The 26,876-nt window shown below is 44.1% G+C and overlaps 1 protein-coding gene across 7 annotated transcripts in view; it reads right to left on the reverse strand.

Annotated features, from left to right (window-relative positions):
• eps8l2 (EPS8 signaling adaptor L2) overlaps positions 1–26,876 on the reverse strand; it is a 333,811-nt gene that overhangs the window by 62,661 nt on the left and 244,274 nt on the right. For all 7 annotated transcript variants that reach the window (XM_072466344.1, XM_072466339.1, XM_072466342.1 and 4 more), the window contains 6 exons: positions 20,928–21,007; positions 18,851–18,978; positions 18,501–18,583; positions 5,519–5,645; positions 5,036–5,124; positions 1,632–1,706 (listed from right to left, as the gene is read on the reverse strand). In XM_072466344.1, the coding sequence (XP_072322445.1) occupies positions 1,632–1,706; positions 5,036–5,124; positions 5,519–5,645; positions 18,501–18,583; positions 18,851–18,978; positions 20,928–21,007 (582 nt within the window). The remainder of the gene's footprint in view (positions 1–1,631; positions 1,707–5,035; positions 5,125–5,518; positions 5,646–18,500; positions 18,584–18,850; positions 18,979–20,927; positions 21,008–26,876) is intronic.

The following is a 26,876-nucleotide window of genomic DNA, read 5'->3' on the forward strand; positions in this document are numbered from 1 at the left end:
CCAGTAAATGATGTGCTATCCCTTTGACTCCCTTGTTTGTCTCTGTTTCATGCAGCCTTGTCGGGGTCCAGCTCCCCTCCCCTCAGTCTTCCCTCTGCCTTCCATTGTTCATCTTCTTCATCTACCTCCTTGTTCCTCTGACAGCCATCGTGAGACCTCGTCCTGTGCTCCCCTCCTAGCCCTCCTTCATTTTGCCCTTCCTGCCTTTCCTTTATCAGACTCCCCCTAACAACACGCCTGCCTCCACCCAGTACCAGCCTCACTTCACACTCCACCCCAGACTTTTGTTGCGGTGGCTGCATGAGTCCCATATAACAGTGCTGTCCAGATAGACACGGGTGTGTGGCACCTGGGTGGGGGGGTTTGGGGAGAAGAGGGGACCCCTGTACCCCCCAATCCCAGGCAGAGTGAAACAGATGGGTCCATGAAGACCACCTCAATATGGAAATGGAGGACAGGGACTGGTCTACCCCGGCAGAGTGGTGAACAGTGCATAAGGAGCGGTGCAGCAGAAAGGCTTTGTTGCACTCAACTCGAGGACTGCCACTCTTTAGCAATGGGGTTTAAGATTGATCTAATTTCATCCTGGCATGATGCAAGATTGGAAGGCCTGACAGGATGCTGGTGGACAGCTGGTTTAATGAGCATGTATGAGATGCAAATGAATGTCATGCCCCATGCCAGCAAGAAGACTGACTCGCCATTGGGACAACTACAAAATCATTTTACGTCAGCCGGTTTCTGACGTTTTGGCTCCCACTAGATTCTCGTCTCCTGCCCACCAGCTAACCCACCAGCACAGCACAGTTCCGCCCTTTATCTTATCATTGCTGATTTTGTACAGTGGTTAGCACTGGGACTATGGTGTTGAGGACCCGGGTTCGAATCCCGGTCCTGGGTCACTGTCCGTGTGGAGTTTTCACATTCTCCCCATGTCTGCGTGGGTTTCACTCCCACAACCCACTGATTAGGTGGATTGGCCATGCTAAATTGCCCCTTAATTGGAAAAAAAATAATTGGGTACTCTAAATTTATTTTTAAAAAGGGCAGCACGGTGGCACAGTGCTTAGCACTGCTGCCTCACGGCACCAAGGTCCCAGGTTCGATCCCGGCTCTGGGTCACTGTCCGTGTGGAGTTTGCACATTCTCCCCGTGTTTGTGTGGGTTTCACCCCCACAACCCAAAATATGTGCAGGTTAGGTAAATTATTGGCCACGCTAAATTGCCCCTTAATTGGAAAAAATAAATTGGGTACTCTAAATTTTTTTAAAAACATTGCTAATTTTTTAAAAGTTATTTTTTTTCGTCTTTATTTTCCATACCTGATCTAACTTCCATACCTGATCTAACTTTCTTAAAATACTAAGTTAAACATCTTTATCTACTGTTCACTTCTTCATTTCCAATGGATGTTAACCTGCTGCAAAGATTAATGTTTCAGCGAATCTAAAACTCGGACTTCCAAAAGTGACAATGACACATTACAGGGCAAAGATACTTCTCTGCATTTTCACATTAAAACCAAGAACAGGGTTTTGTTGGTGGCAGACATATAATTAAATGATTAATGCCACACCGTTCCCCTGGTTGTACAAGCCATATCTGATCATTACAAGGTATTGTTACATTACCAATTCAAGTGGTCCAAATAGGAAGTGAAGCAACTCCACTGCATTTGGATTTTGAATGTGCCTCTTTAGTTTAGCCTAGAAACAAGAAACAACGTCGATCAATAACAATGTTTTTGTCAATCCCCAGTATTAGCAACCACTGGCAAAGTTTTCTAACTGGGACAACACATCTGATTAAAAAATATTAAAGAATGGTCAATTAATTGAGAAAGTATCATTTGTTGATTGAATTATCCAGTTATGAGCATCATTTTGTAGAGGCTCGGGACAGTTGTGCACATAGATATCCAGTTTCTTGCAACAAAATATTGATATTTAGATATTTAGACAGCCATGCTGAGAGATGGACAGGCATCAGGCATCCAAACGATCTAAGCTTGGACATGAATTCAACATTGGAACAGGAGTAGGCCATTTAGCACCTTTGCCTATTCTGTCATTCACTGAGATCATGGTGGATCTGCAACCTAACTTCATAAAGCCAGTTGCCCCAGATTCCTTAATATCTTTGAATAACAAACTTCTAACCATTCTCAGATTTAAAATTGAAATGAAATGAAATGAAAATCGCTTGTCACAAGTAGGCTTCAATGAAGTTACTGTGAAAAGCCCCTAGTCGCCACATTCCGGCACTTGTTCAGGGATAATCTACCATCAATTGCAATTGTAGAAGAGAGTTCCAACCCTTTACTACTCTTTGTGCATGGAAATAGTTCCTAATTTTGCTCCTGAAATGTATGGCTTTAACTTGCAGATTTTTGCCACCTGGTCCAGACTTGCCACCCATTGCTGAAAACAGTCACATTCCCAGAAACCAAATAAGTGGAGAGGTATGGAGTTCCGTGGAATTCCTTGAAAAGTATCTTCCATTCCAATAAAGCACATGTAGACTGACCTCTTTTAGAAGTTGTTTAAGTGGCTTGTGACATTTGAAATCGGCAATGATGGAAAATTATTGGGATTGCTCCTGTAAATTTCCAATACACACTGGCTGCATGGGAGGCCCCACCAGCAACCCCGAACCTTGGTGGCATAGTGGTATTGTCGCTGGACCAGTAATCCAGAGGCCTAGAACCATGCTCTGGGGACCTGGATTCGAATCCCACCAGGGCAGATAGTGAAATTTGAATTCAATAAAAATCTGGAATTTAAAAGTGTGACCATGAAATCATTGTGATGGTTGTAAAAACCCATCTGGTTCACTAATGTTCTATAGGGAAGGAAATCGGTCGTCCTTACCTCGTCTGGGCTACATGTGACTCCAGATCCACAGCAATGTGGTTGACTTTTAAATGCCCTCAGGGATGGGCAATAAATGCTGTCCCAGCCAGCAACGCCCACATCCCATCGAACAAATTAAAAACAAAATTTGCACGGGCAAAAGTTTAATTCTGAAAACCATGCCAAAGTTAACGAGTGTTTGAGCCAAAGACCTTATCCCTTCTGTCTAGGCAAAGTTAAATCAAAACATAAATATAAAAGCAAAGAGTTAAATTCACTGCCAATGGCTTAACTGCTGAAGACATTGGAAGAAGGTTATAGGTTTAATTCTTGGTCTGTGTTGATCTGAGTTAGCAGATCTCAACCAAATTGGTAGAATTATGCATTCCAATGGGCTCAGTGTCTTTGTACTAGGAAGATGGGAAACAAAAAACAGCACAACATTTTCACTCCTGGTTACTATTCAGTATTCTCTTGCTTAGGTGTCAAATGAAGATTCTTTTCCATGGCAATGAACAGAGGGAGACCTAACAACGACCTCCAAACAAATTATGGCAGGGGATTGGAAGAACCCGGAAACATTCCAGCCCTGGAAGCACTGAGAAACAGGCAGGTTTTAAAGAGATATGACGCTGGATTCTCCGTCGGCAGGATCCTCCGTTTCACTGGCAGCGCACTCACCCCCACGGATTTCCCCGAAGGCGCGGGGGTGCCCCAATGGAAAACCACATTGGCCAGCTGCTGGGAAGGAGAATCCCTCTGCCGACGGGGGTGCGCTGCACCAGAAAACGGGTGCGGTGGAACAAAAGATGCCACCCAGGCTTCCTGACAGCCAACAGATGAGAAATATTGGTGACCTATAAGAAATCATCTTGTTGAAGTCAAATAAGACAATCCATTGGTATGAAAGATTACGGATTGAATTACGTGCGATCATAATTGCCCTTCTCTTCCGGTGGAATAAAGCAGCTTTATGATTTATATCTGTTCTCACCTCACCAAATGTTTGCTCAGTCTGCCTTTAGCAAGTTTGAAGAAACACAATGAGAACAACACAAATATATGGTTTATGTTACTCTGCATTACACGATTATACAAGCAGACATGTGGTTTAAACACATTGGGTCATAACATACTTCAGTTTTCTATTCGCTATTTTGATTGCTGTGCTGGATAGAAAACCTGATTTGAATGGCCGTGCTTGATGAGCCCACTGACACTTGGATAGATTTACAAGCCTGTTACGTGGGTGTAACACTGCTGTTGAAGATCAGTTACCTGGTATAGAAACTGCTCAACATTCATTTGCAATTGTAATGACAATCATGCAGCCTTAGGACTGTTCTACAACAGCAGGTTCATTTTCGGGTGGCAAGTTAAAAGTCAAGCGTTAATTGCCAAAGCACCAATTATATTACTTTCAGGAGACCACAAAGTTATTTTTATTCATTCATGGGATGTGACTGTTGCTGGCTGGGCCATCATTTACTGCCCATCCCTAACTTCCCCTTGAGAAGGTAGCGGTGAGCTGCCTTCTTGAACCACTGCAGTCCATGTGGTGTAGGTACATTCAGTACTGTTAGGGAGGGAAGTCCAGGATTTTGACCCAGCGACAGTGAAGGAACGGCATTACAGTTCCAAGTCAGGATGGTAGGTGACGTGGAGGGGAACCTCTAGGTGGTGGTGTTCCCATGCATCTGCTGCCCCTGTCGCTATAGATGGTAGCGGTTGTGGGTTTAGGAGGTGCTGCCCAAGGAGCCTTGGTGAGTTCCTGCAATGCATCTTATAGATGGGACAATCTGCTGCTACTGTGGTGGAGGGAATTGAATGCTTGTGTCCATCAAGTTGTCTGCTTTTTCCTAGAGGATATGGAGCTGTGCTCATCTAGTATTTAATCACACCTCCGAATTGTACCTTGTAGAGAGTGGACAGGCTAAGGGAGCTATCTGCCATGGGATTCCTCGTCTCGGCCCTCCTCTTGTAGCCACAGTATTGAAATGGCTTGTCCAGCTCAGTTTCTGGTCAAGTTGAAACATTTGGAAAAATGCTGGTTGCTCTGACGTATAGGTCACATCTTCACACCAATTTTTTTTATGGCCTCAAGTATATCAAACGTAAGTTAAACATGGTCTAATATGTTAAAAATTAAAACTTTCCCCCTCGTCTCCCAGATGAGCTCTTACCAACATATTCAAGGTCAGCTTGATCTTTTGCAAACAGTCAGCAAATTCCGCTGGTAATGGTGGCTTTGCTCTCAGAGTAAGCATACCCTCTATGAAGTAGTAGTGAGAGAAGAAAATGACATGAAGCGATTCACTGATATGATAAACATGACTGTTTTATATTGTATGTCTGGCACACACATAATATAATGCTAATTCTGGCACATATATAACAAGAATCTAAACACAGGTCATTTGCACAGGAAATCCATCGTAATTTTATCAGTTTGCTGACAGGAGGTTTTCTCCATTGTGACTTTGTAAAACTAGAGAATAAGGTACTGAACAAAGAGCCGGGCAGAAGAGGGGAAAAGAGAGTAAAAGTGCAGGGATGGAATGAAGGGCGTAATAGGAAAAAAAGAGATAAAGTGAAGTAGCCAGAGGAAATTAGGAAGCGCAACGGAGGGAATAGAAGTGGGATAAGAAGAAAGGAGCGATTCATACCTGCTGGTGCCTTTTTTTTACTCTTCTTGGATTTTTTCCTTTGGTTTAGTTGATTGTATGCTTCTGCAGCCTTCTGGAGTTTGGCTACAAAGAACTCAATGTCATCCAGTGTGCAGTTTAAAATTTGCTGTTAAAAAAAATGGTCCAGGCTTGATGAGTATGGTGAGATTCACAAAGACTAAATCAACGATAGTCTAGTTATATATGTTTTCCAGGAAAATCTGAATATAATCTATGATTAAAGAGGATACAATTGTATCAGGTTTCTCTGATGCTTAAGAAAACAACAATCGAGGTCGACAGCAACGTACCCTCTAATTTGTTTCTAGAGTATGTGGGCGACCCCCTTAAATTCCTCTATGCAGCCGTGCATGTGCTGTCACTTAAAGGGCCCAACATCTACATGGCCTACATGGGACGTTTTGGGTGGTTGTGTGGCCGTGGGGTTTAGAGGGAACATTGGTCAAGAGACATTTGACACAAGCATATCTGGAATGCGAAACACAGCACTATTCCAACTAACAAACACTTACCCTCTCTTATCTTTGACAACTCTTATCCACTCTTTCCCTTACTTCATAGGTTGATGGTGTAGGGTTCACTATTCCCTCTGACCTCAAACTCTTTTCTGATATCTTCATTCCCAATATTGCTTTCAAGGAGCTCGGCTTCCAATGTAGCCAGGTAAAATGGCTAACTCCCGATTTAAAATGACAAATGGCAAAGGCTGATGGGAAAGTCAGCCAACAGGACACAAACGAGCAGCTGCAGGTCGAGTGTGTATTTACCTCTGGAAAGGCCAGACAAGATCGATACCAGCAACCATCAGCATAACAAAACACCAGCCATCTGCATATTAATGAGCAATCCCCAGGAACAATGAGCAACATTTAGACACATAAAGCCAGCAGAAGCCTACACAATGGGAGGTGAACGACCACCTCAAGACCACCCATCGATCAGGGAACCGCTCCAGCATTGGAGAAAATCGAACCAAGTGATTGGGACAAAGTCCAATCACTTGGAACCAGGTACAGGGTCCGCCCCGAAAGGCGGGAAGCCCCTGGGGACTAGAAGAATCAAGCCCAAGTTCAAATCATTCTTCTTGAATGGGTCACTCAGCAATGCGAACCAACCCTTGACAGTGACCGGTCCAGCCACCACTGATATCCAGCAAGTCTTACTTCAACGCTCGCTACGAGATAGGCGCTCCGAGCTACCAATCTCTACCGACTTCGAATCCCGCAGGCTCAGAACCCGAACGAAAGACCATTCGTTTCCCTGACCTGGTGGGCCAGTTCCAAGTTAAGTATTGGCCTGTTAGTCGTAGAAGTAGCTTAGACATAGAATTTGTAAATGAGTAGCGATTACTGTGTATAATAAATGTGCTTCGATTTAAATCTTACTCAGCAATGTATTGGATTATTGATCATTACTAGGACTTGAACCACGTGGCGGTATCATAAGGATACCTGGCGACTCAAGAGCAAAGGTGATAAAACAGAGCAATTAAACTCAGGCAAAAGTTAGCAACATTATTTTGTTCCAAAAACATTGTCTACAGGTTTTAATCATCAATCAAGCCGATGGCCACGCAAGATTTTAAAACTATTTCCATTTGCTCCCACGTCTTTGATAGACTTTTTAGTGCTACTTCATATTTTTGAACAGTAAGAAGAAAAAATTCACTGTGCCATAATGATGCTCCTCCTCTTACCTCCAGTCAGCAATTCTCCCTGATCTCACCATTTTATCAATAATACTATGGATGTTTCTCCTCGGAATATCTTTCTTGTTCCCTCCAGATAAACTTGCTCCTCATCCTTAAATTTAATTAATTTCAGTGTCTCCTACTCCCCAGGATTTGTCCAGCTCCTTGGTGTCCTTGTGCATCAGTCGCTGAAGGTAAGCGTGCAGGTACAGCAGGCAATAAAGAAGGCAAATGGTATGTTTGCCTTCATAGCGAGATGAGTTGAGAATAGGAATAATGATGTTTTACTGTAATTGTATAGGGCATTGGTGAGGTTGCACCTGGAGTATTGTGTGCAGTTTTGGTGCCCTTATCTGAGGAAGGCTGTTCTTGCTGTGGAAGGAGTGCAGCAAAGGTTTACCAGGCTGATTCCTGGGATGGAGGGACTGTCGGTTAGGACTATATTCATTTGAGTTTAGAAGAGTGAGAGGGGATCTCACCAAAGCTTATAAAATTCTAACAGAATTAGACAGGGTAGATTCAGAAAGAATGGTGCGGGAGTCCAGAACTAGGGGTCATAGGTTGAAGATAAGGGTTAAACCTTTTCGGACTGAAGTGAGGAGAAATTTCTTCACCCAGACAGTGGTGAATCTGTGGAATTCACTACCACAGAAAGTAGTGGAGTCAAAAAAGTTGTGTAATTTAAAGAGGGACTTAGATATAGCTGTTGAGGCTAAAATTATATGGGGACGGGTAGGCAGAATCAAGGTGTTGAACTTAATGATCAGCCATGATCATAATGAATGGCAGAGCATGTTAAGTAATGGGTTAAGAGACATTCCAATTAGTTGTCTCATTTGTGTTAAGTATCCAATAATTGACACTGATATGTAAAGGGGCTTCAGGTGGCCTTTGTGTCAGGTGATGTGATGATAGAGTTTTTGTGCAGAATCTGTTAAATTGAAATAAAAGTGTTTGTGAAAAGGAGCAGAACCTTTGACTCTTTATACAACAGCAGCTGAACGTCTAACAAATGGTAGCAGAGGATGGTTGCTGTGCAAATGTGAAGGGTTGAAAGTTACAACTTTTCCAGACCAAACCAAGGAGTGAGTGGGAAGAAAAAAATATATATGGCTGAACCTAGGATAAAGATGGCCGGATATGACTACATCCCTCATTTTCTGAAAAGGGATCGTACAACCAATGGAGAAGTGCAGTATTTATGTGGACTAAGGTAACTGCCTTGGGAAAGAGAAAACAAGGTATGGCATTGGCTATTTTTCTACCTTCTGACAGTAAAATCCAAAGCAAAGTGTTTTCTGCACTGGAATTGGAAGAGTTAGACTCAGAAGAAGGTCTGCAGACTCTATTACGTTATATGGATAAGATTTATATAAAGGATGACTTGTTAAGTGCGTATGAAGCATGGTCGGATTTTGATAGGTTCCGGAAAATAGAGGATTTTTCCATTGAAGACTATATAATGGAATTTGGCAGACTATATAAAAGGCTGCAGAAATACAACCTGGAATTTCCACAGTCTGTGTTGACCTTTAAATTACTGGACTGTGCTAGAGTGAGCAACATGGATAGGCTCCTGGTTTTGACAGGAATTCAGTTTGCGGATAAGGATACCTTATTCGATCAGATGATAGAAGCTTTAAAAGATTTCTGGGGAAACATTCGATTCTGATGGCTCTGATGACCCAAATAGGTCAGCCTGCAATAAAGCAGAATATGGAAGTACACTACTAACAGGATGGCAAAATCATATGGCTACGAACAGGTTCCAAGACTATAGAAGGAGATCGGGACCCGGAAATTATGAAGATAGAAATCCAGTTAGAACCTACAATAGGAAGATGAACCCCACAAATGCAAGGGGAATGATAAATCGATGTTTTCGATGTGACTCTCAATACCATTATGCTTTCAACTGTCCAACACGTTATAATAGTGTTTTTGAAGCGACACATGACACGGAAGAGTCAGAAGAGGAAAAAGATAGTGACCAGAAAGAAGGCATTGTCCTATTAACAAGCAGTTTTACGCCTGTAAAGAGGGTGTTGGTTGCAGAATCTTCAACTGTGCAGTATTGGACAGTGGCTGCACATCTACGGTGTGTGGAATTGACTGGTTAAAATGTTACCTGGACTCCTTGAATGCTGAAAATCGTACCAAGGTTAAGGAATTTTAAAGTTCCACAAGTTTCAAGTTTGGGGATGATAATACTCTGAAGTCGCTGAAAAGAGTGGTGATCCCTTGCAATATTGCCGGAGTGAATAATTTCATTAGCACGGGTGTTGTATCAAGTGAGATACCTTTGCTTCTGAGCAGACCGTCAATGAAGAAAGCACACATGAAACTGGATATGGAACAGGATAAGGCAACAGTTTTTGGAAAGATGGTGGACTTACAATTTACACAATCAGGACACTATTGTATTCCATTACTGACAAATAATATTTCAAGTAGAGTTGTTAAGGATGTGTTAATGGCAGTTGAAAATGGGACTTTAGCTGATAAAAAGCTTGTTGTATTAAAACTGCACAGGCAATTTACGCATCCGTCTCCTCGGAGGCTGAAAAATTTATTAAAGGATGTAGGGATAAGGGATGAAGACTATACTAAACTGATAGAACAGGTTAGTGATTGCTGTGAAGTTTGTAGGCAGTACAGAAGGACACCAGCATGACCGATAGTAACCCTACCTTTGGCCAGGGATTTTAACGACATTGTGGCCATGAACCTTAAGATCTGGGATAAAGCCAATAATATATTCATTTAGCATTTTGTAGATTTAACAACCAGATTTAGCCAATCAACGATTATACGAAGTAAAGAAAAGAGAGTAATTCTGGATCACATCGTGGAAAAATGGATAGGGTCAGGAACGGGCCCACCGGCAAAATTCCTTACAGACAATGGGATGTGTGTGAAAACGTGAATATCACAGTTATGAATACGGCTGCGGAAACCCCATTTAGTAATGGTGTCTGTGAAAGAAGCCATGTAGTAATCAATGACATGCTCCGGAAAATTTTGGCAGATAGACCAAATTGCAAGCTAAATTCAGCTTTAGCATGGGCGGTACATGCATAGAATTCATTGCAGATGGTTGAGGACTATAGTCCCTATCAATTAGTGTTTGGTAGAAATCCTAAAATTCCGTCCATTTTGGATGACCAGACTCCAGCTTGGAAATGGACTACAATTAGCTCTGCCTTTGCTGAGCATTTAAATACATTACATAGCAGTAGAAAAGCTTTTATGGAAGCAGAAGTCTCTGAAAGAATTCGCAGAGCTTTAAGGCATAATGTACAGCCATCAAATACCGTTTTTCAGCAAGGAGACATAGTATACTATGAGAGACACAATTTTAATGAATGGAAAAGCCCTGGGAAGATCATAGGCATAGATGGCAAAACAATTATTTTGCAACATGGCAATCAAACTGTTAGGGTACATTCATCATGGATAATGGGTACAGACTACAAATTTTCAAATTTAGACAGAGCAGATAGACATGACGAGGAACCAGGGTCATCTAGTATGCATGTGTTACAGAACTATGAGGACCAGTTAACTGATATAGACAGGGTTTTTGTAGAGGAACGCAAAATCTTCTGATGAATTAGAACAGGCCATTTTTCCGAAAGGACAACTGCCAAAAGTTGGTACAAAAGTGACATACTTGCCTGAAGGGTCTAGTCAATGGAAGGATGCAACTGTTATTAGTAGAGCAGGGAATGCCACTGGAAAGTATAAACATTGGTTGAATGTTCAGCATTCAGGGGAGGGAGTCAAGACAATGGATTGGGAACACAAAGTTCAAAAATGGAGGGCACAGACAAGTCCCCCGGGCCTGATGGGATATATCCAAGGATTCTATGGGAAGCAAGAGGTAAAATTGCAGAGCCGTTGGCAATGATCTTTTCGTCCTCACTGTCAACAGGGGTGGTACCAGGGGATTGGAGAGTGGCGAATGTCATGCCCCTGTTCAAAAAAGGGACTAGGGATAACCCTGGGAATTACAGGCCAGTTAGTCTTACTTTGGTGGTAGGCAAAGTAATGGAAAGGGTACTGAAGGATAGGATTTCTGAGCATCTGGAAAGACACTGCTTGATTAGGGATAGTCAGCACGGATTTGTGAGGGGTAGGTCTTGCCTTACAAGTCTTATTGAATTCTTTGAGGAGGTGACCAAGCATGTGGATGAAGGTAAAGCAGTGGATGTAGTGTACATGGATTTTAGTAAGGCATTTGATAAGGTTCCCCATTGTAGGCTTATGCAGAAAGTAAGAAGGCATGGGATAGTGGGAAATTTGGCCAATTGGGTAACGAACTGGCTAACCGATAGAAGTCAGAGCGTGGTGGTGGATGGCAAATATTCAGCCTGGAGCCCAGTTACCAGTGGTGTACCGTAGGGATCAGTTCTGGGTCCTCTGCTGTTTGTGATTTTCATTAATGACTTGGATGAGGGAGTTGAAGGGTGGGTCAGTAAATTTGCAGACGATACGAAGATTGGTGGAGTTGTGGATAGTGAGGAGGGCTGTTGTCGGCTGGAAAGAGACATTGATAGGATGCAGAGTTGGGCTGAGAAGTGGCAGATGGAGTTTAACCCTGAAAAGTGTGAGGTTGTCCATTTTGGAAGGACAAATATGAATGCGGAATACAAGGTTAACGATAGAGTTCTTGGCAATGTGGAGGAGCAGAGAGATCTTGGGGTCTATGTTCATACATCTTTGAAAGTTGCCACTCAAGTGGATAGAGCTGTGAAGAAGGCCTATGATGTGCTAGCGTTCATTAACAGAGGGATTGAAGTTAAGAGCCGTGAGGTGATGATGCAGCTGTACAAAACTTTGGTAAGGCCACATTTGGAGTACTGTGTACAGTTCTGGTCGCCTCATTTTAGAAAGGATGTGGACGCTTTGGAAAAGGTGCAAAGATATTGCCTGGGATGGAGAGTAGATCTTATGAGGAAAGGTTGAGGGTGCTAGGCCTTTTCTCATTAGAACGGAGAAGGATGAGGGGCGACTTGATAGAGGTTTATAAGATGATCAGGGGAATAGATAGAGTAGACAGTCAGAGACTGTTTCCCCAGGTGGAACAAACCATTACAAGGGGACATAAATTTAAGGTGAATGGTGGAAGGTATAGGGGGGGATGTCAGAGGTAGGTTCTTTATCCAGAGGGTAGTGGGGGCATGGAATGCACTGCCTGTGGAAGTAGTTGAGTCGGAAACATTAGCTATTGGATAGGTACATGGATTACTGTAGAATGATATAGTCTAGATTAATTTGTTCTTAAGGGCAGCACGGTAGCATTGTGGATAGCACAATTGCTTCACAGCTCCAGGGTCCCAGGTTTGATTCCGGCTTGGGTCACTGTCTGTGCGGAGTCTGCACATCCTCCCTGTGTGTGCGTGGGTTTCCTCCGGGTGCTCCGGTTTCCTCCCAAAGTCCAAAGATGTGCAGGTTAGGTGGATTGGCCAAGATAAATTGCCCTTAGTGTCCAAAATTGCCCTTAGTGTTGGGTGGAGGTGTTGACCTTGGGTGGGGTGCTCTTTCCAAGAGCCGGTGCAGACTCAATGGGCCGAATGGCCTCCTTCTGCACTGTAAATTCAATGAAAATCTAGGATTAATCTAGGACAAAGGTTCGGCACGGCATCGTGGACCGAGGGGCCTGTTCTGTGCTGTATCTTTCTATGTTCTATGTTTTTTTCTATGTCCTATGAAACGCAGTGCCAGTTCAGATAGTACATCGGATAGTGAACAAATTCACAGGAAAAGGTCGAGAACTATGAAAAGGACATCTCACAGCAGAAGGGAAAGATTAAGCAGGAGCAGTCCAGAACGAGGGGACGTAGTTTATCAAGGTCTCAGAACATGAATAAGACGGTGAATACTAATAGGAGTAGAAGCCACATGCACGTGAGATTTTGGTGGCTTCCAATAAATTGGATGAAAAAGTTATCAAAGATGCCAAACAGCAAGAACTGCATTGTTGGAGTGAATTTGGGGTATACACGGAAGTACCGGATAGGTGACAAAGAGCTCTATCCCACAGATGGATTTGCACGGAAAAGGTTCTTCCGGGTGGAACTTATAAGGCAAAGGCCAGGCTTGTGGCAAGGGGATTTGAAGAAAACTTAGAAGATCAGGATTTAAGGGTAGATTCACCTACGGAAGGAAAGGTTATTTTAAAGATCTTCTTGGCTCTATTAGCCACAAAGGCATGGGAATGCAAATCTATAGATATAAAAGCTGCCTTTTTGCAGGGGCATCAGCTCCAGAGAGACATTTTTCTCCATCCTCCTAAAGAGGCAGCTAACACAGAAGGGGTTCTCTTGAAGTTGAACAAATGCGTATATGGATTAAATGATGCGTCTAGAGTCTGGTATTTTTCGGTCAGGTCAGTTTTGTTAAACTTAGGCTGTTGCCAGTTGAAAGCAGATCCGGCAATGTTTTACTGGCACTGTAAAGGAAATCTTTCTGGCATTTTTATGATGCATGTCGATGATTTTTTGTGGGGTGTGACTAGTGATTTCGAAGCTATTGTAATCTCTGGTTTGAGGAAAGAATTCAGAGTTGGAAGTCAGGCTTCCGGTGCATTTAAATATATTGGACTGGAAATTTGACAGACTAAGTTAGGGGCAACTTTACGTCAGCAATCTTATTTGGAAAGCACCAGCCCAATAGCAATTAGTCATGGCCGAGTTTCACAAAAAGACGCAATGGTTTCAAAGATGGAAAAAGAGCAACTGCGAAGTTTAATTGGGCAACTGAATTGGTTAGGTTGATAGACTAGACCGGATGTTAGTTTTGATGTCTTGGAGTTGTGTACAAAAAATTAATGATCCCAAACTCAAAGATATAATAAGAGGAAATAAAGCGTAGGTCAAACAAAAAATGCAGCAGTGTGTTTTGAGGTTCTCAGTTTTAGCTGACCGTGGGCACTTGAAACTCAGAGTTTATAGTGATGTGTCCTATGCAAATTTATGTGATGGGTTTCAAGCGCAGGAGGTTTTATAATTTTCCTTTTGGGGAACAATGGTAAATGTTGCCCTCTTGTGTGGGAAACAAAGAAAATAAGGAGAGTGGTCAAAAGCACTTTGGCTGCTGAGACATTAAGCTTTGTAGAGGCGGTGGATATAGCCTTTAGATATCTCAGATATTGACAGAAATTTTGGGATTAAGGGATTTGGGTAATATCCCTATTGAATGTCACATTGACAATAAATCCCTGTGGGAAAATGTGCACTCTACAAAAAGTGTCAATGAAAAAAGGTTAAGGATAGACATCGCAAGTTTGAAGTAGATGTTGGACAGAGGGGAAATAGCAAAAATTAAATGGGTCGACAGTAGCTATCAATTGTCATACTGTTGTACAAAAAGAGGGGCTGGTTCACAGAAACTTTTGAATATTGTAAATGAAGGGCTTGTTTTTTTTCTTCCAAAAATTAAGAAAAAAAGAAGGGGGGAAATTGCATGTGTGTTTTTGAGTTTTGTAATTTTGGTTTTACCTAATTACGTTCTTTTTTCTCCAAGGGGAGACTGTTAAGTAATGGGTTCAGAAACATTCCAATTAGTTGTCTCATTTGTGTTAAGTATCCAATAATTGACACTGATATGTAAAGGGACTTCAAGTGGCCTTTGTGTCAGGTGATGTGATGATAGGGTTTTGTGCAGAGTCTGTTAAAGTGAAATAAAAGGTGTTTGTGAAAAGGAGCAGAACCGTTGACTCTTTATACAACAGCAGCCGAACGTCTAACAGAGCAGGCTCAAAGGGCCGAATGGTCTCCTCCTGCTTCTATTTTCTATGCATGTATATACATTTCCTTCAGGCTTTCCTTACTTCTGAAATTGACATAGGTATCGTAGTATTTTACAGCATCGTAAAAGGCCATTTGGGCTATCAAGTCCACTGACCAGCAGCCATCCAGACATATCCCACTTGCACTTGATAAATAACAGGCAAAAGTGCTGTAACCCAAGGACTTTTTAAATGCTATCAGAGAGGTTGTGCTTCAACCATTTCAGGTAGAGAATTCTAGCTTCCTACTAATCTTGCAATCTTCTACCTTAAATCTAAACTCCCTTTTTATGGACACCTCGACCACTGGTGTCCTTTTCACTCACTGTATAGTGTCACAGAGCCAATATGGCATAGAAGCAGACCATTCAGCCCATCGGGTACATGTTTTGAAAATGGAATTTGGGGATCATCTCTCCTTGATTAAACTTAGGCTCTCAGATTACTTTCAACCAATGGAGTTGTTCTGAGCTGTTCATCTTGGATCTTTGCAATGTTTCACACATACAGAGCTGTACCTTGTTCGGGTTTACACAACAATTAACGAAAAATCGATTGATATCTGGTTCCCTTCGTCTAATGAAAGAAATCCAGTTGTCTAATTTTTATGAAAACATTTGCTGACGTTGATTCAATTTGGTCAATTTCTGAAATCTTTGAACTGCTGAGCAATCCCTTGTTCTAACAACGTGGAAAACATCAGTAATGTTACAAGTACATAAATCTCTGGATGACTTAGTGGGATATGCGCTGTGTAATACTGAGCTACACAGAGCAGACCTCTGTGAATTATGCTTCAGCAGCCCAACATATTTTCAGTGTATATAGTGCTTTTCATAACTAGTGGATGACATGAAGTGCTAGACAGCCAATGAAATATAGTCACTGTTGTAATGTAGGAAAAGCAGCGGCCAATTTGCACACAGCCAGCTCTCACATACAGCAACGTGATAACGACCAGTTCCATCTGTTTTGTGGTGTTGATTGAGGGATAAATATTGGCCAGGGCATGGTGAATAATCCCTTGCTCTTTGAAATAGTGCCTTGGGATCTTTTACTTCCACCTGAGGGTTTAACATTTCATCCAAAAGATAGCAACGTACAACAGTGCCGGACTCTCTGTGCACTGGAGTATCAACTTTGATTTTTGCGTTCTTACAAAATCAGAATGAATTTTATTTCTTTAACTATTGAATTCTAAATAGTGTAGATAAAAAAGAAAATCCACGTGAAAACATGGCATTTGAATTTCATTGTAATGTCTCATAGTTTGTGTAGTTACGATATTCATCTTGACCTTGCCTCCAGTATTCTGGTGGTGCTGCCGGTAGGTCAACATACAGTAAAGGTGATGACAAGATATTTTGTCATTGGGTTGTGAGCGAGTGGTTGTCCACAGAACTGGTTGCGAGTTAGGGGTAATGTATTAGCATTAATAGAGGATTGGTCAATGGACAGGAAGCAGAAAGTAGGGATAAATGGGGCATTTTCCAGTTGGCAGACTGTGAATAGTGGAGTATTGCAATGATAAATACTGTTGCCTTAGCTATTGGTGATATATATTAATGGCTTAGACAAAAGAGTCAGAGAATAACATATCTAAATTTGCAGATGATACGAAGCTAGCTGATGTAAATTGTGAGGAAGACACAAAGAGACTGTAAAACAAAGAGACTGTAAAACAATGTCGATAGGGGAGTGAGCAACAAGATGGTGGATGGAGTATAATGTGGGGAAGTGTGAAGTTATTCACTTCCCTTGTAAGAATAGAAAAGCAAAATATAGATTTTTAAAAAAGTGTTAAACTTGTAAACATTGACATTCAGAGAGAGACTTGGATGTATTCGTACAAAGAACACTGAAAGTTAGCATGCAGGTACAGCAAGTAATTTGGAAAGTAAGTGGCATGTTGGGCTTAATTACAAGGAGATTGGCTTCCCAGAAGTTTACAGTTGTACAGGGCTTTTGTGGGACCAGAGCTGGAATACTGTGTGCAGTTTTGGTTTCCATATTTAAGGGAAGGTATATTTGCATTGGAGGCAGTACATCCAAGGTTCACTAGATTGGTCCCTGGTATGAGCGGGTTGTCCAATGACGAGAGACTGAGTAAACTGGCTCTATATTCTCTGGAGTTTATAAGAATGAGAGGTGAACGCATTGAAACATTCAAGATTCTGAAGGGCTTGACGGGGTAGATACTGAAAGGTTGTTTCATCTGACAGGGGATTCGAGAACAAGGGGATTCGAGAACAAGAGGGCCTAATTCCAGGATAAGGAGCCAATCATTTAGGATTGAGATGAGAAATTCTTCAACCAGACGCTTATGGCAGCTCCATTGTTGAATACATTTAAGACTGTGATCGACAGATTTTTAGTATCTTAGGAAATCAAGTGATATGGGGAGTGGGCCAGAAAGTGCAGTTGAAACTGAAATCATGATCGTATTGAATAATGGAGCAGGTTTGATGGGCCATAAGGTCTTCTCCTTCTTCTAATTCTTATGTGATTACATCCAGGGAGCTTTAACTCTATTGTCCTGCCTTTCTTCCTTGTGGGAAACTATCGATTTTATGCCTGAACCATTTCAACCTTGCTTTGCCTACCAGTTTCTAATTGTAGTACAGCCATGCATGATCCTTTTTGACTTGCTGAAATTCGCCCTCCTCTGCTTGATTCTTCCTTGTCCTTTTTCTTAATCATTCTAAACCCAATGACATGATCACAGTTCCTAAATGCTCCCTGACTGAATCATGCTCTTCTTGCCCCCCACAGTTAGATCCAGCTTTCCTCCTCTTGGGGCGGGAATTCCTTGCTCTCTGTCTTTTATTATCCTAGTCTATATGAAGATAATTGTAGACCTCAATCATCACTGTTCTACACCACTTGCATGTTCTCATAATTTGCCATGAATTTTCTCCTATAATCTCCTCCCCATGATTTGGTGCAGGATGTGTTTATCACATTCTGGTCTATTAATCCCCAAAGTAACACATTTTGTAAAGAGACCATAAACTGATACCCAAATAGAAAACCTACTCCCATAAATCAGTTAAAGGTTGCTAAAAGAGCAGCACGGTGATTAGCACTGCTGCCTCACAGCACCAGGGACCCAGGTTCAATTCTGGCCTTGGGTGACTATCTGTGTGGAGTTTGCGCTTTCTCCCTATGTCTGCATTGGTTTCCTCCGGGTGCTCTGGTTTCTTCCCATAGTTCAAAGGTGTGCAGGTAAGTGGATTGGTCATGCTAAAATGCCCCCGAATGGCCAAAGATGTACAGATTAGATGGGGTTATGAGGATAGGGTGGGTAAGTAGGCCTAGTTAGCCTGCTCTTTCGGAGGGTTGGAGCAGATTTGATGGGCTGAATGGCCTCCTTCTGCACTGAAGGGATTTCTATTATTCTATAAAAAATGACATTGCAATTTTCCAATTAGCTTGGTCGCAGGGTTTACATTTTTCAGAAATAATACCAAACCACTTACCACATCTTTTTCAACTTTCTGAGCCAAGACTTCGGGTGACTCCTCATGGTCCTGGGAACCGATGCTTCGCCGGTCTTGCTCCACTGTGGGACAACACCCAAGGGTTAGTCATCACAAAGAACAAATTCTTACTCGCCAAAAGAAACAGAAAAGCGCCCTTACTTCTTTTTCTAAATTGCAGCAGCGGCACGTGCGTGTGATGGAAAACGATTGAAAAGAGCAAAGGCGAATGCACACATAAAGCTACGCAGGATCAACATGCTGCTCGAGAGCTTCTTTCCCAGTGTGTTCTTCAGAAGCATGCTGAATCGCATTTACTTCCACCAGCCTGATTTCTCAGCTTGCTTTACCTTGGTCATTTTGTGCTGTGAGGGCAGCAGCTCGACTCCGGACGCCAGGAGGGTGGACAGGTGCAATACTTTGAGGGGGTGAAGGGATTATAGTCTCCCGCTGCTTCTTCATTTTCTCTTGATTCACCCTGATGAGAGAGACATGGTTACGATATGCTGACTGGAAATCTCACTGCAACAAAATTAAAATCTGTTCAAGGTTAAGCCCACCTGATCCCAATGAAATAAGCTCCTTAGCAGCTAGGTTCATTGCAAGAGAGGGAGACAGAAGCAGCTATAGCAGGCTTGAGGGTGAATAAGCTGCAAAGAAATGCTTTTCAGAGCCGACAAAATGGCCTGTTGGCAAGTGCAATGGTGTTCTCATGCACCAAGTCAAGGACACAAGTTCGTATCTGCACTTCCTTTCCTGCCAAGTTTCTAATTCGTGTTGTCAGGTACTGAGCAAAGGTCTGTCACTTTCCCACAGAAAGAGAAGGGAGGGACAATTAACAATGAGTTACTCTTCTCTATCTGTGCCAATTTTTCCCACGACCTGATCGTCAGAGCAGTGGCAGAATGAACAGAGCGTACCATTCACCTTCACTGCTGTGATAGAAAGTACAAAATACGGTCAGAAAAACAAACCCTAAAATACAGCTGCATCTCCTAATAATGGGTGGGCATTACACTGTCCACTCCTAGAGTGGGAATACATCTACAGCTGCAGGATGGATTCAGTTCAACATTATTTTCACAGCAGCAGGAAAGGCGAGGAAGATAATTTCAAAATATTAAGGAGTTATGGCCACCATGGATATGTTCCAAGTGAACTTACTGAGTTATCAGTTATCTGCTGCCAGATGTTGTTGTAAGGGTTGGTTATTCCAAAAGAAATTCACACAAGCAATACATTGTGGCAGAAAGAGAGTGTTATTCTTTTTGGTGAAGAACCACAGGGGCCACAAAGTTCTGATGCCTAAATTATTTAAGCTCGAGTTCTGTGGACCTGTCATCCAGACTCAAAACATTATCCCTGTTCTTCTCTCCTCATAGATGCTGCCAGGCCTGCTGAGATTTTTTAGCATTCTCGGATTTTGTTTCCTATTCCAGCTTCTGCACTATTTTGCTTTCAATTCAGCTTCATACATATTACAAAGTATCCTAGCATTGAAAATAATTTTTATGGGTATGTTGTATAATTCTATCCATATACCATGAAAAGCATACACTAGTGGCCGCTGATTGTTCTTGGTTATGATGTTGCTCAGTTTACGGAGCTTCAGTAACACCTTGAGTCAACCTTTAGCTTAACCTGTAAACTCTTTAGCTTTTTAACATGGAAAGTAGGCAGAGATGTTGTCAGGGAAGGTCAAACAGTTTCAAGAGACAATACCATACATTTCCTGAGAGATAGTAGAATGAGAGATAAAGGATGCAATTTTGTGACCCCCGTTGTGTGGCTCATTTAAATACCCGGATGCACCCGGTGCCCAGGACTCGACAGCTGCGTGTGGGAGATCTTGTCAGGACACTGTTTTACACTGGTCCGGTAGCGGCACCAGACTGGGGGTGTCTACCAGGCCATTGAAGACCCCCGGGTGGTCAGGGACAGGGCAGGGAGTACCCTGGCACCTCAGCACTGCCAACCTGACACTCTAGCAGTGCCACCCTGACGCTGCCAGGGTGCCAGGGGCAGTACCAGGGGGCAGGTCCAGGGGGTGCCTCCCCAAGGTTGGCAGGGGGTGGAGAAAAATAGGGGCAGCCTTCCAAAATGGTGCCTCGATCTGGAAATCCCTGTAAGTGCAGGAAATCTCCCCAAGGCCAAAGAAAATGGCAAGGTGTCGTTGAATAGCGGTTATCTTTCTCGGTGCTGTCAGCGGTGAGAAACACCCTGAGTCCACTAAGTCGTACCCAAAATCTCCATAAGGACAGTAACGATTCAAAGTGAAAGCCCACCACCACCTATTCAGAACAACCAGGTGTGGACAGCATGTGTAGTTTCACCAGCATCACCCACACTTTGAGAACAAATAAAGAATGTGAACAACTGGTGTTGAGTTTTCCCAGACTTTAAATTCTTGAACTGAAATGTATTTACTTCAGGGTCTGCGGTCGTATCTTCTGTCCACATTTGCAGTCGGAGATTGCACTTTGAACATCTGCATGTATCATCTCAGCCTGCAAAAAGAACAAAAAAGGAATAAGTGACTGACTTCACATGATTTAACAATAGCTATAGTTACATGCAATTATGTTCCAGGATGGAAACATGACTAGATGCTTTGCTGGAAATCCTCTGCACAAATGCATGAGCAGGAGGATGTCTGAGATCTTTGATCTCACTTACAGGATTGTGAAGAGCTGCTGGCTGGAAGTAGTTTGTTTTTGCCATAAACACTGGGGATACTAGACAGAAAATCACCCAGGCTGTTATCATGTACCCATCAAAAGCCAGTTGTTGTACAGTGCCACAGCCCTTGGACTATCTTCTCTTCTACTCCTGTTCCCTTCAATTTGCTCCATTGGGAATTACATTGTAATAAGTCCCACGAGGTCCCAAACTGGGGCTCATAAGAACTCAGTATAAAGTCTGGCCCTGACAGGGACCGGCATGTTGGTTGTCCCAATGGGGCTTTACTCTATATATATTTGTTGCCTTCGACAGACTTTCTGTGACCGTAAATAAACCAGCTTCACCCTACCATTCGGCTTCCTGGGTCTCAATACTGGCAATGAGGCAAAAGGAACTTTTAACGCCGATTTTGGATGTTGTAGTTGCTCCGGGGTATTGCCGTGCAGCAATGTGTTAAGTGGCATCAATTTCCAGCTCAGCAATTCAAAACCACTCGAGTATAGGGGGATGGGGAGAGGGATTGGGATGGACTCGCTCTCTTTTAAGTGGTTGAAGTTTGTAAACTTGCGTTACAGCACTTCAGAGTTACTGATCCATGAAGGGAGATGAATGAAGCAAGGCGGCTCACACATGTATTTGTGGAAGCTGTCATTCGCAGCTCACTACAAGAAATGAATGAATGCCTTGCAGCTAAAGGATCTGAGGGGTTTGGACACGTGGTGCTTCCTCTGTCTGAGCCAGCAGGTGTATGTCCAGGTGAGTGTTACAACAGTAATTTTTTCCACTGCCACTGTCTGGACTGCTCTCTAGCTCCCAAACTGGGGTCTGGTTTCTGGGGATCTGTTGGGGGGAAATTTAGTTAGGGGGTCAGTGAGGGGGCTGGGGTTCTGTTAGTTAGGGGATCTCTGCAGGGGGGAGTTCCTTTAGTTAGGGGGTCTCTGCGGGGGAAGGGGTGAAGAGGGTTCCTTTACTTAGGGGGTCCCTGCCGGGGGGGGGTGGGGGAGGGGGGGGAAAAGAGTTCCATTAGGGGTCTCTGCAAGGAGGCTCTTTTAGTTAGGGGGTCTCGGCGAGCATGCTGTTTTAGTTAGGGGGTCTCTGCGAGGGGGTTCTTTTAGTTAGGAGGTCGCTGAGGGGGCGTTCTTTTAGTTAGGGGGTCTGTGCTAGTGGTTACTTTTAGTTAGGAGGTCTCCACGGGGGTGTTTTTTTAGTTAGGGTCTCTGCGGGGAGGCTCTCATCGTTAGGGGGTCTCTGTGGGAGTCTCCCAATTCAGAGGGTCTCGGGGAGTGCCCCAATTCAGAGGGTCTCGGTTGGAGTGCCCCAATTCAGAGGGTCTCGGTTGGAGTGCCCCAATTCAAAAGGTCTCAGGGGGAGTGCCCTAAATCAGAGGGTCTCGGTGGGGAGGAGAGTGTCCCAATTTAGAGGGTCTTGGTGGGGGGGGAGAGGGGAGGGGAAGTGCCCCAATTCAGAGGGTCTCGGGGGGGCGGGATGCCCCATTTCAGAAGGTTTTGGGGGGAGTCCCCCAATTCAGAGGGTTTCAGGAAAAATGCCCCAATTCAGGGAGTCTTGAGGGGAGTCCCCAATTCAGAGTGTCTCGGAGGAGTCTCCCAATTCAGAAGGTCTCGGGAAGTGCCCCAATTCAGGGGGTCTCGGGGGAGTGCCCCAATTCAGAAGGTCTCGGCGGGAGTGCCCCAATTCAGGCATTGTGGGAGGGGGGATTGGGTGCCATCATGTGACTCTGGGCGCAACCCTCTTATGGCGAGGTCCACACCTGTTATAATCTGCGCCCATGTGATTTCCAGCCCGGAGGACCGGAGAATCGCAGCCACCCTGCATCATCAAGAATCATTTGCATCCTCCCACTGGCGCGTTGACGATAATCCCAATTCCGTCGTCGCCCGTTGGCACCAATCCTGTTTTTACCTGACACCCGATTCTCCTCTGCATCAGAAATCCCGCTACCGGCAGCAGAGAATCCAGCCCAGGGTCTGCCATCTCCACGATCGGTCAGCAGGCCGTGCGCCAGCTTCGCACGGGAATCCTGCCATTAAACCTGTGTGACACTAAGGCCAGTCTGGCGACGTATACTGAGGAATCATTCCGCATTATTGGAACCACTGTGACCCCAGTGACCCACAGGCAGCAGACAGTCTGGTTACCTCTAATAGTGGTGCAGGGACCAGGACCCAATGGGCTGTGATTGGCTGTGAACACTTCGCTTTGAGTTGCAGCAGTGTTTTTTGTTGGGCACCGTTACCCGTATGACGTCTTTGGGAAGTATCCAGAGTTATTCCAGGAGGGTCTGGGCAAGATATAAGGAACCAGGGAACGCACTAATGTCGACCCGGAGGCCCAGATACTTCTGAGCACGGCCGGTCTCCAGCTCCGTGCTCACAAAGATGGGCCGAGTTGCGGCGCCTGGAGAGTTTGGGTATGATTTGCCTTGTGCCTTTGCGGAGTGGGGTGCACCAGAGGTCCTGGCGATTAAGCTGGATAAGTCAGCTCACCTCAGAGGATTATAAACTAACCGTAAACGGGGCATCCTGTGTGGACCGTTACTCCATGCCAGTTTTGGAGGATTTGTACTCAAAACTGGCTGGCGGCTGCTGGTTCACAAAATTGGATACGAGCCACGGCTTTCTTGGTTGGAATTGGACACCGCTTTGTGGAAGTACGTGACCATAAATACCCACGGGGGCTATTTGAATACACTCGCCTTCCCTTCCGCCTGCACAATTTTTCACAGGGTGATGGAAGACATCCTGCAGGGGCTACCCAAAGTGGCGGTATATCTGGATGATGTACTCATCACGGGGATCACTGAAAAAGAACACCTGGACAATCTAGAAGAGGTCCTCAGACTAAGTTAGCGTCCAGCTGAAGAGAGACAAATGCATTTTTCAAGCAATGGCTGTAGCATTCTTGGATTACCAGGTGGACAAAGGTGGCTTCCACCTTGTGGAGAATGTTCAGGCAATAAAAGCAGAATCCACAAAATGCCAGGGAATTGAGACTGTTTCTGGGACTCATTATTACAGGACGTTTGTTCCAACTTTGGCCACCCTGCTGGCAGCTCTTCATGTCTTGTTAAAATAGAACCAGAAAGTGAGCTTGGGAGCTCTACAAGAGGAAGCATTCGCAGGAGTAAAGACACAGTTGTCATTCTCCCAGCTGCTGGCCCACTATGATCCATCCCGGCCGCTCGTTCTCACATGTCATGCCTTTGGGCATTGGGGCGGTGCTATCCCATCGATGTGACGATGGCACAGAGCACCCCATCACATACACTTCCAGGACCCTGGCAGATGCGGAACACCGCTGTGATATACACAGTAAACAAATTCCACCACTTTTTTCATTTTCACAGACCATAAGCCATTGCTGGGAATTTTTAATCAGGAAAAGGGAATTCCCCCCATAGCCTTGGCCCAGATTCAGTGCTGGGCTCTATTACTGGAGACGTATAAATATACTTTTGCATCACTATTGCCCATGTGTCCAAATAGCATATACTGATGCCCACAGCCATCTTCCTCTGCCTGTGAACCCTTGCCTCTTCACCAGTGGTGGACAAAGTCGTGGCGAATTTAAATTTCATGGATAGTCTGCCAGTAACAGCTGCACAGATTCGCAAGTGGACACGGAGATTCCACATTGGCAAAGCTTCACCATATTATACTGCATGGCAGATTACAGGAGAACCCCCAGCAGCCCAACACCATGAAACAGCAGGAGCTGAGCGTAGAGCGTAAACTGACCGGTTTCCTCCCACAAGTCCTGAAAGTTGTGCTGTTAAGTAATTAGGACATTCTGAATTCTCCCTCTGTGTACCCGAACAGGCGGCAGAATGTGGCAACTAGGGGCTTTTCACAGTAACTTCATTCTAGTGTTAATGTAAACCTACTTATGACAATAAAGATTATTATTATTAGAGGATGGCATTCTCCAGTGGGGAGCTGGTGTGGCCATTCTGTAGCCAAGTCTGGCCATTGATCCTGCAGGGCCTGCATAGTGGTCACCCAGGGGCTTCAAAGATGAAGGTGTTGGTGAGGAGCTATGTCTCTTGGCCAGGGATCGATGACAACATCAAGCAAGTAGTGAAAAGATGCTCGGTGTGTCAAGAGCACCAGAAACTCCTTCCTTCGGCCTCACTTCATCCCGAGGAAGAGGCAGGACGAACCTGGGTGAAGTTGCACACTGACTTCGCCGGATCTTTCACGGGGTCCAAGTCCTTGATCCTTGTGGATGCCCATTCTAAGTGGATAACTGTACAGAGGATGACCTCCACCGCCTCATGACCCACTGTTGAAAAATTAAGGTGCTTGTTGAGCACCTACAGGATTCCAAAGGTGCTGGTTGCCGATAATGGGACCCCGGAGGAATTCGCTAAATTTTGACGCACAACTGGGATAAGACACATCTGGACTGCCCTGTACCATCCGTCCTTAAATGGCTTGGCAGATGTTCAAGCGGGGCATTCGGAAGCAGACCGCGGGCTCCCTGGACACACGACTGGTGAGGTTCCCTTTTCATTAAAGGACCATGCCTCATGTCGAGACTTGGGTAGCACTGGGAGAGCCGCTGATGGGCTGGTGCCTCTGAACACATTTAAGTCTGACTTTCCCAAGGTCGGGCAGAGAGGTTGAGCTGCAACAAGATATCATCTCGAAAAAGGCAGCCTACAAACTGCTATATGCCACAATTCGATTACGTTTACTTTAGGGATAGGTATATACCGCAGGGCAAGAGTTATATCTGGGGGAAAGGCAATTATGATGCGATGAGGCAAGACTTAGGATGCATCGGATGGAGAGGAAAACTGCAGGGGATGGGCACAATGGAAATGTGGAGCTTGTTCAAGGAACAGCTACTGCGTGTCCTTGATAAGTATGTACCTGTCAGGCAGGGAGGAAGTGGTCGAGCAAGGGAACCGTGGTTTACTAAAGCAGTTGGAACACTTGTCAAGAGGAAGGAGGCGGCTTATGTAAAGATGAGAAATGAAGGTTCAGTTAGGGCGCTCGAGAGTTACAAGTTAGCTAGGAAGGACCTAAAGAGAGAGCTAAGAGGAGCCAGGAGGGGACATGAGATGTCTTTGGCAGGTAGGATCAAGGATAATCCTAAAGCTTTCTATAGATATGTTAGGAATAAAAGAATGACTAGGGTAAGAGTAGGGCCAGTCAAGGACAGTAGCGGGAAGTTGTGCGTGGAGTCCGAGGAGCTCGGAGAGGTGCTAAATGAATATTTTTCATCAGCATTCACACAGGAAAAAGATAGTGTTGTCGAGGAGAATAATGAGATTCAGGCTACTAGACTAGAAGGGCTTGAGGTTCATAAGGAGGAGGTGTTAGCAATTCTGGAAAGTGTGAAAATAGATAAGTCCCCTGGGCCGGATGGGATTTATCCTAGGATTCTCTGGGAAGCTAGGGAGGAGATTGCTGAGTCTTTGGCTTTGATCTTTAAGTCATCTTTGTCTATAGGAATAGTGTCAGAAGACTGGAGGATAGCAAATGTTGTCCCCTTGTTCAAGAAGGGAAGTAGAGACAACCTCGGTAACTATAGACCAGTGAGCCTTACTTCTGTTGTGGGCAAAATCTTGGAAAGGTTTATAAGAGATAGGATGTATAATCATCTGGAAAGGAATAATTTGATTAGAGATAGTCAACACGGTTTTGTGAAGGGTAGGTCGTGCCTCACAAA

This window comes from Scyliorhinus torazame, chromosome 10 (genome assembly GCF_047496885.1).
Source record: "Scyliorhinus torazame isolate Kashiwa2021f chromosome 10, sScyTor2.1, whole genome shotgun sequence".
Lineage (NCBI taxonomy): Eukaryota > Metazoa > Chordata > Chondrichthyes > Carcharhiniformes > Scyliorhinidae > Scyliorhinus > Scyliorhinus torazame.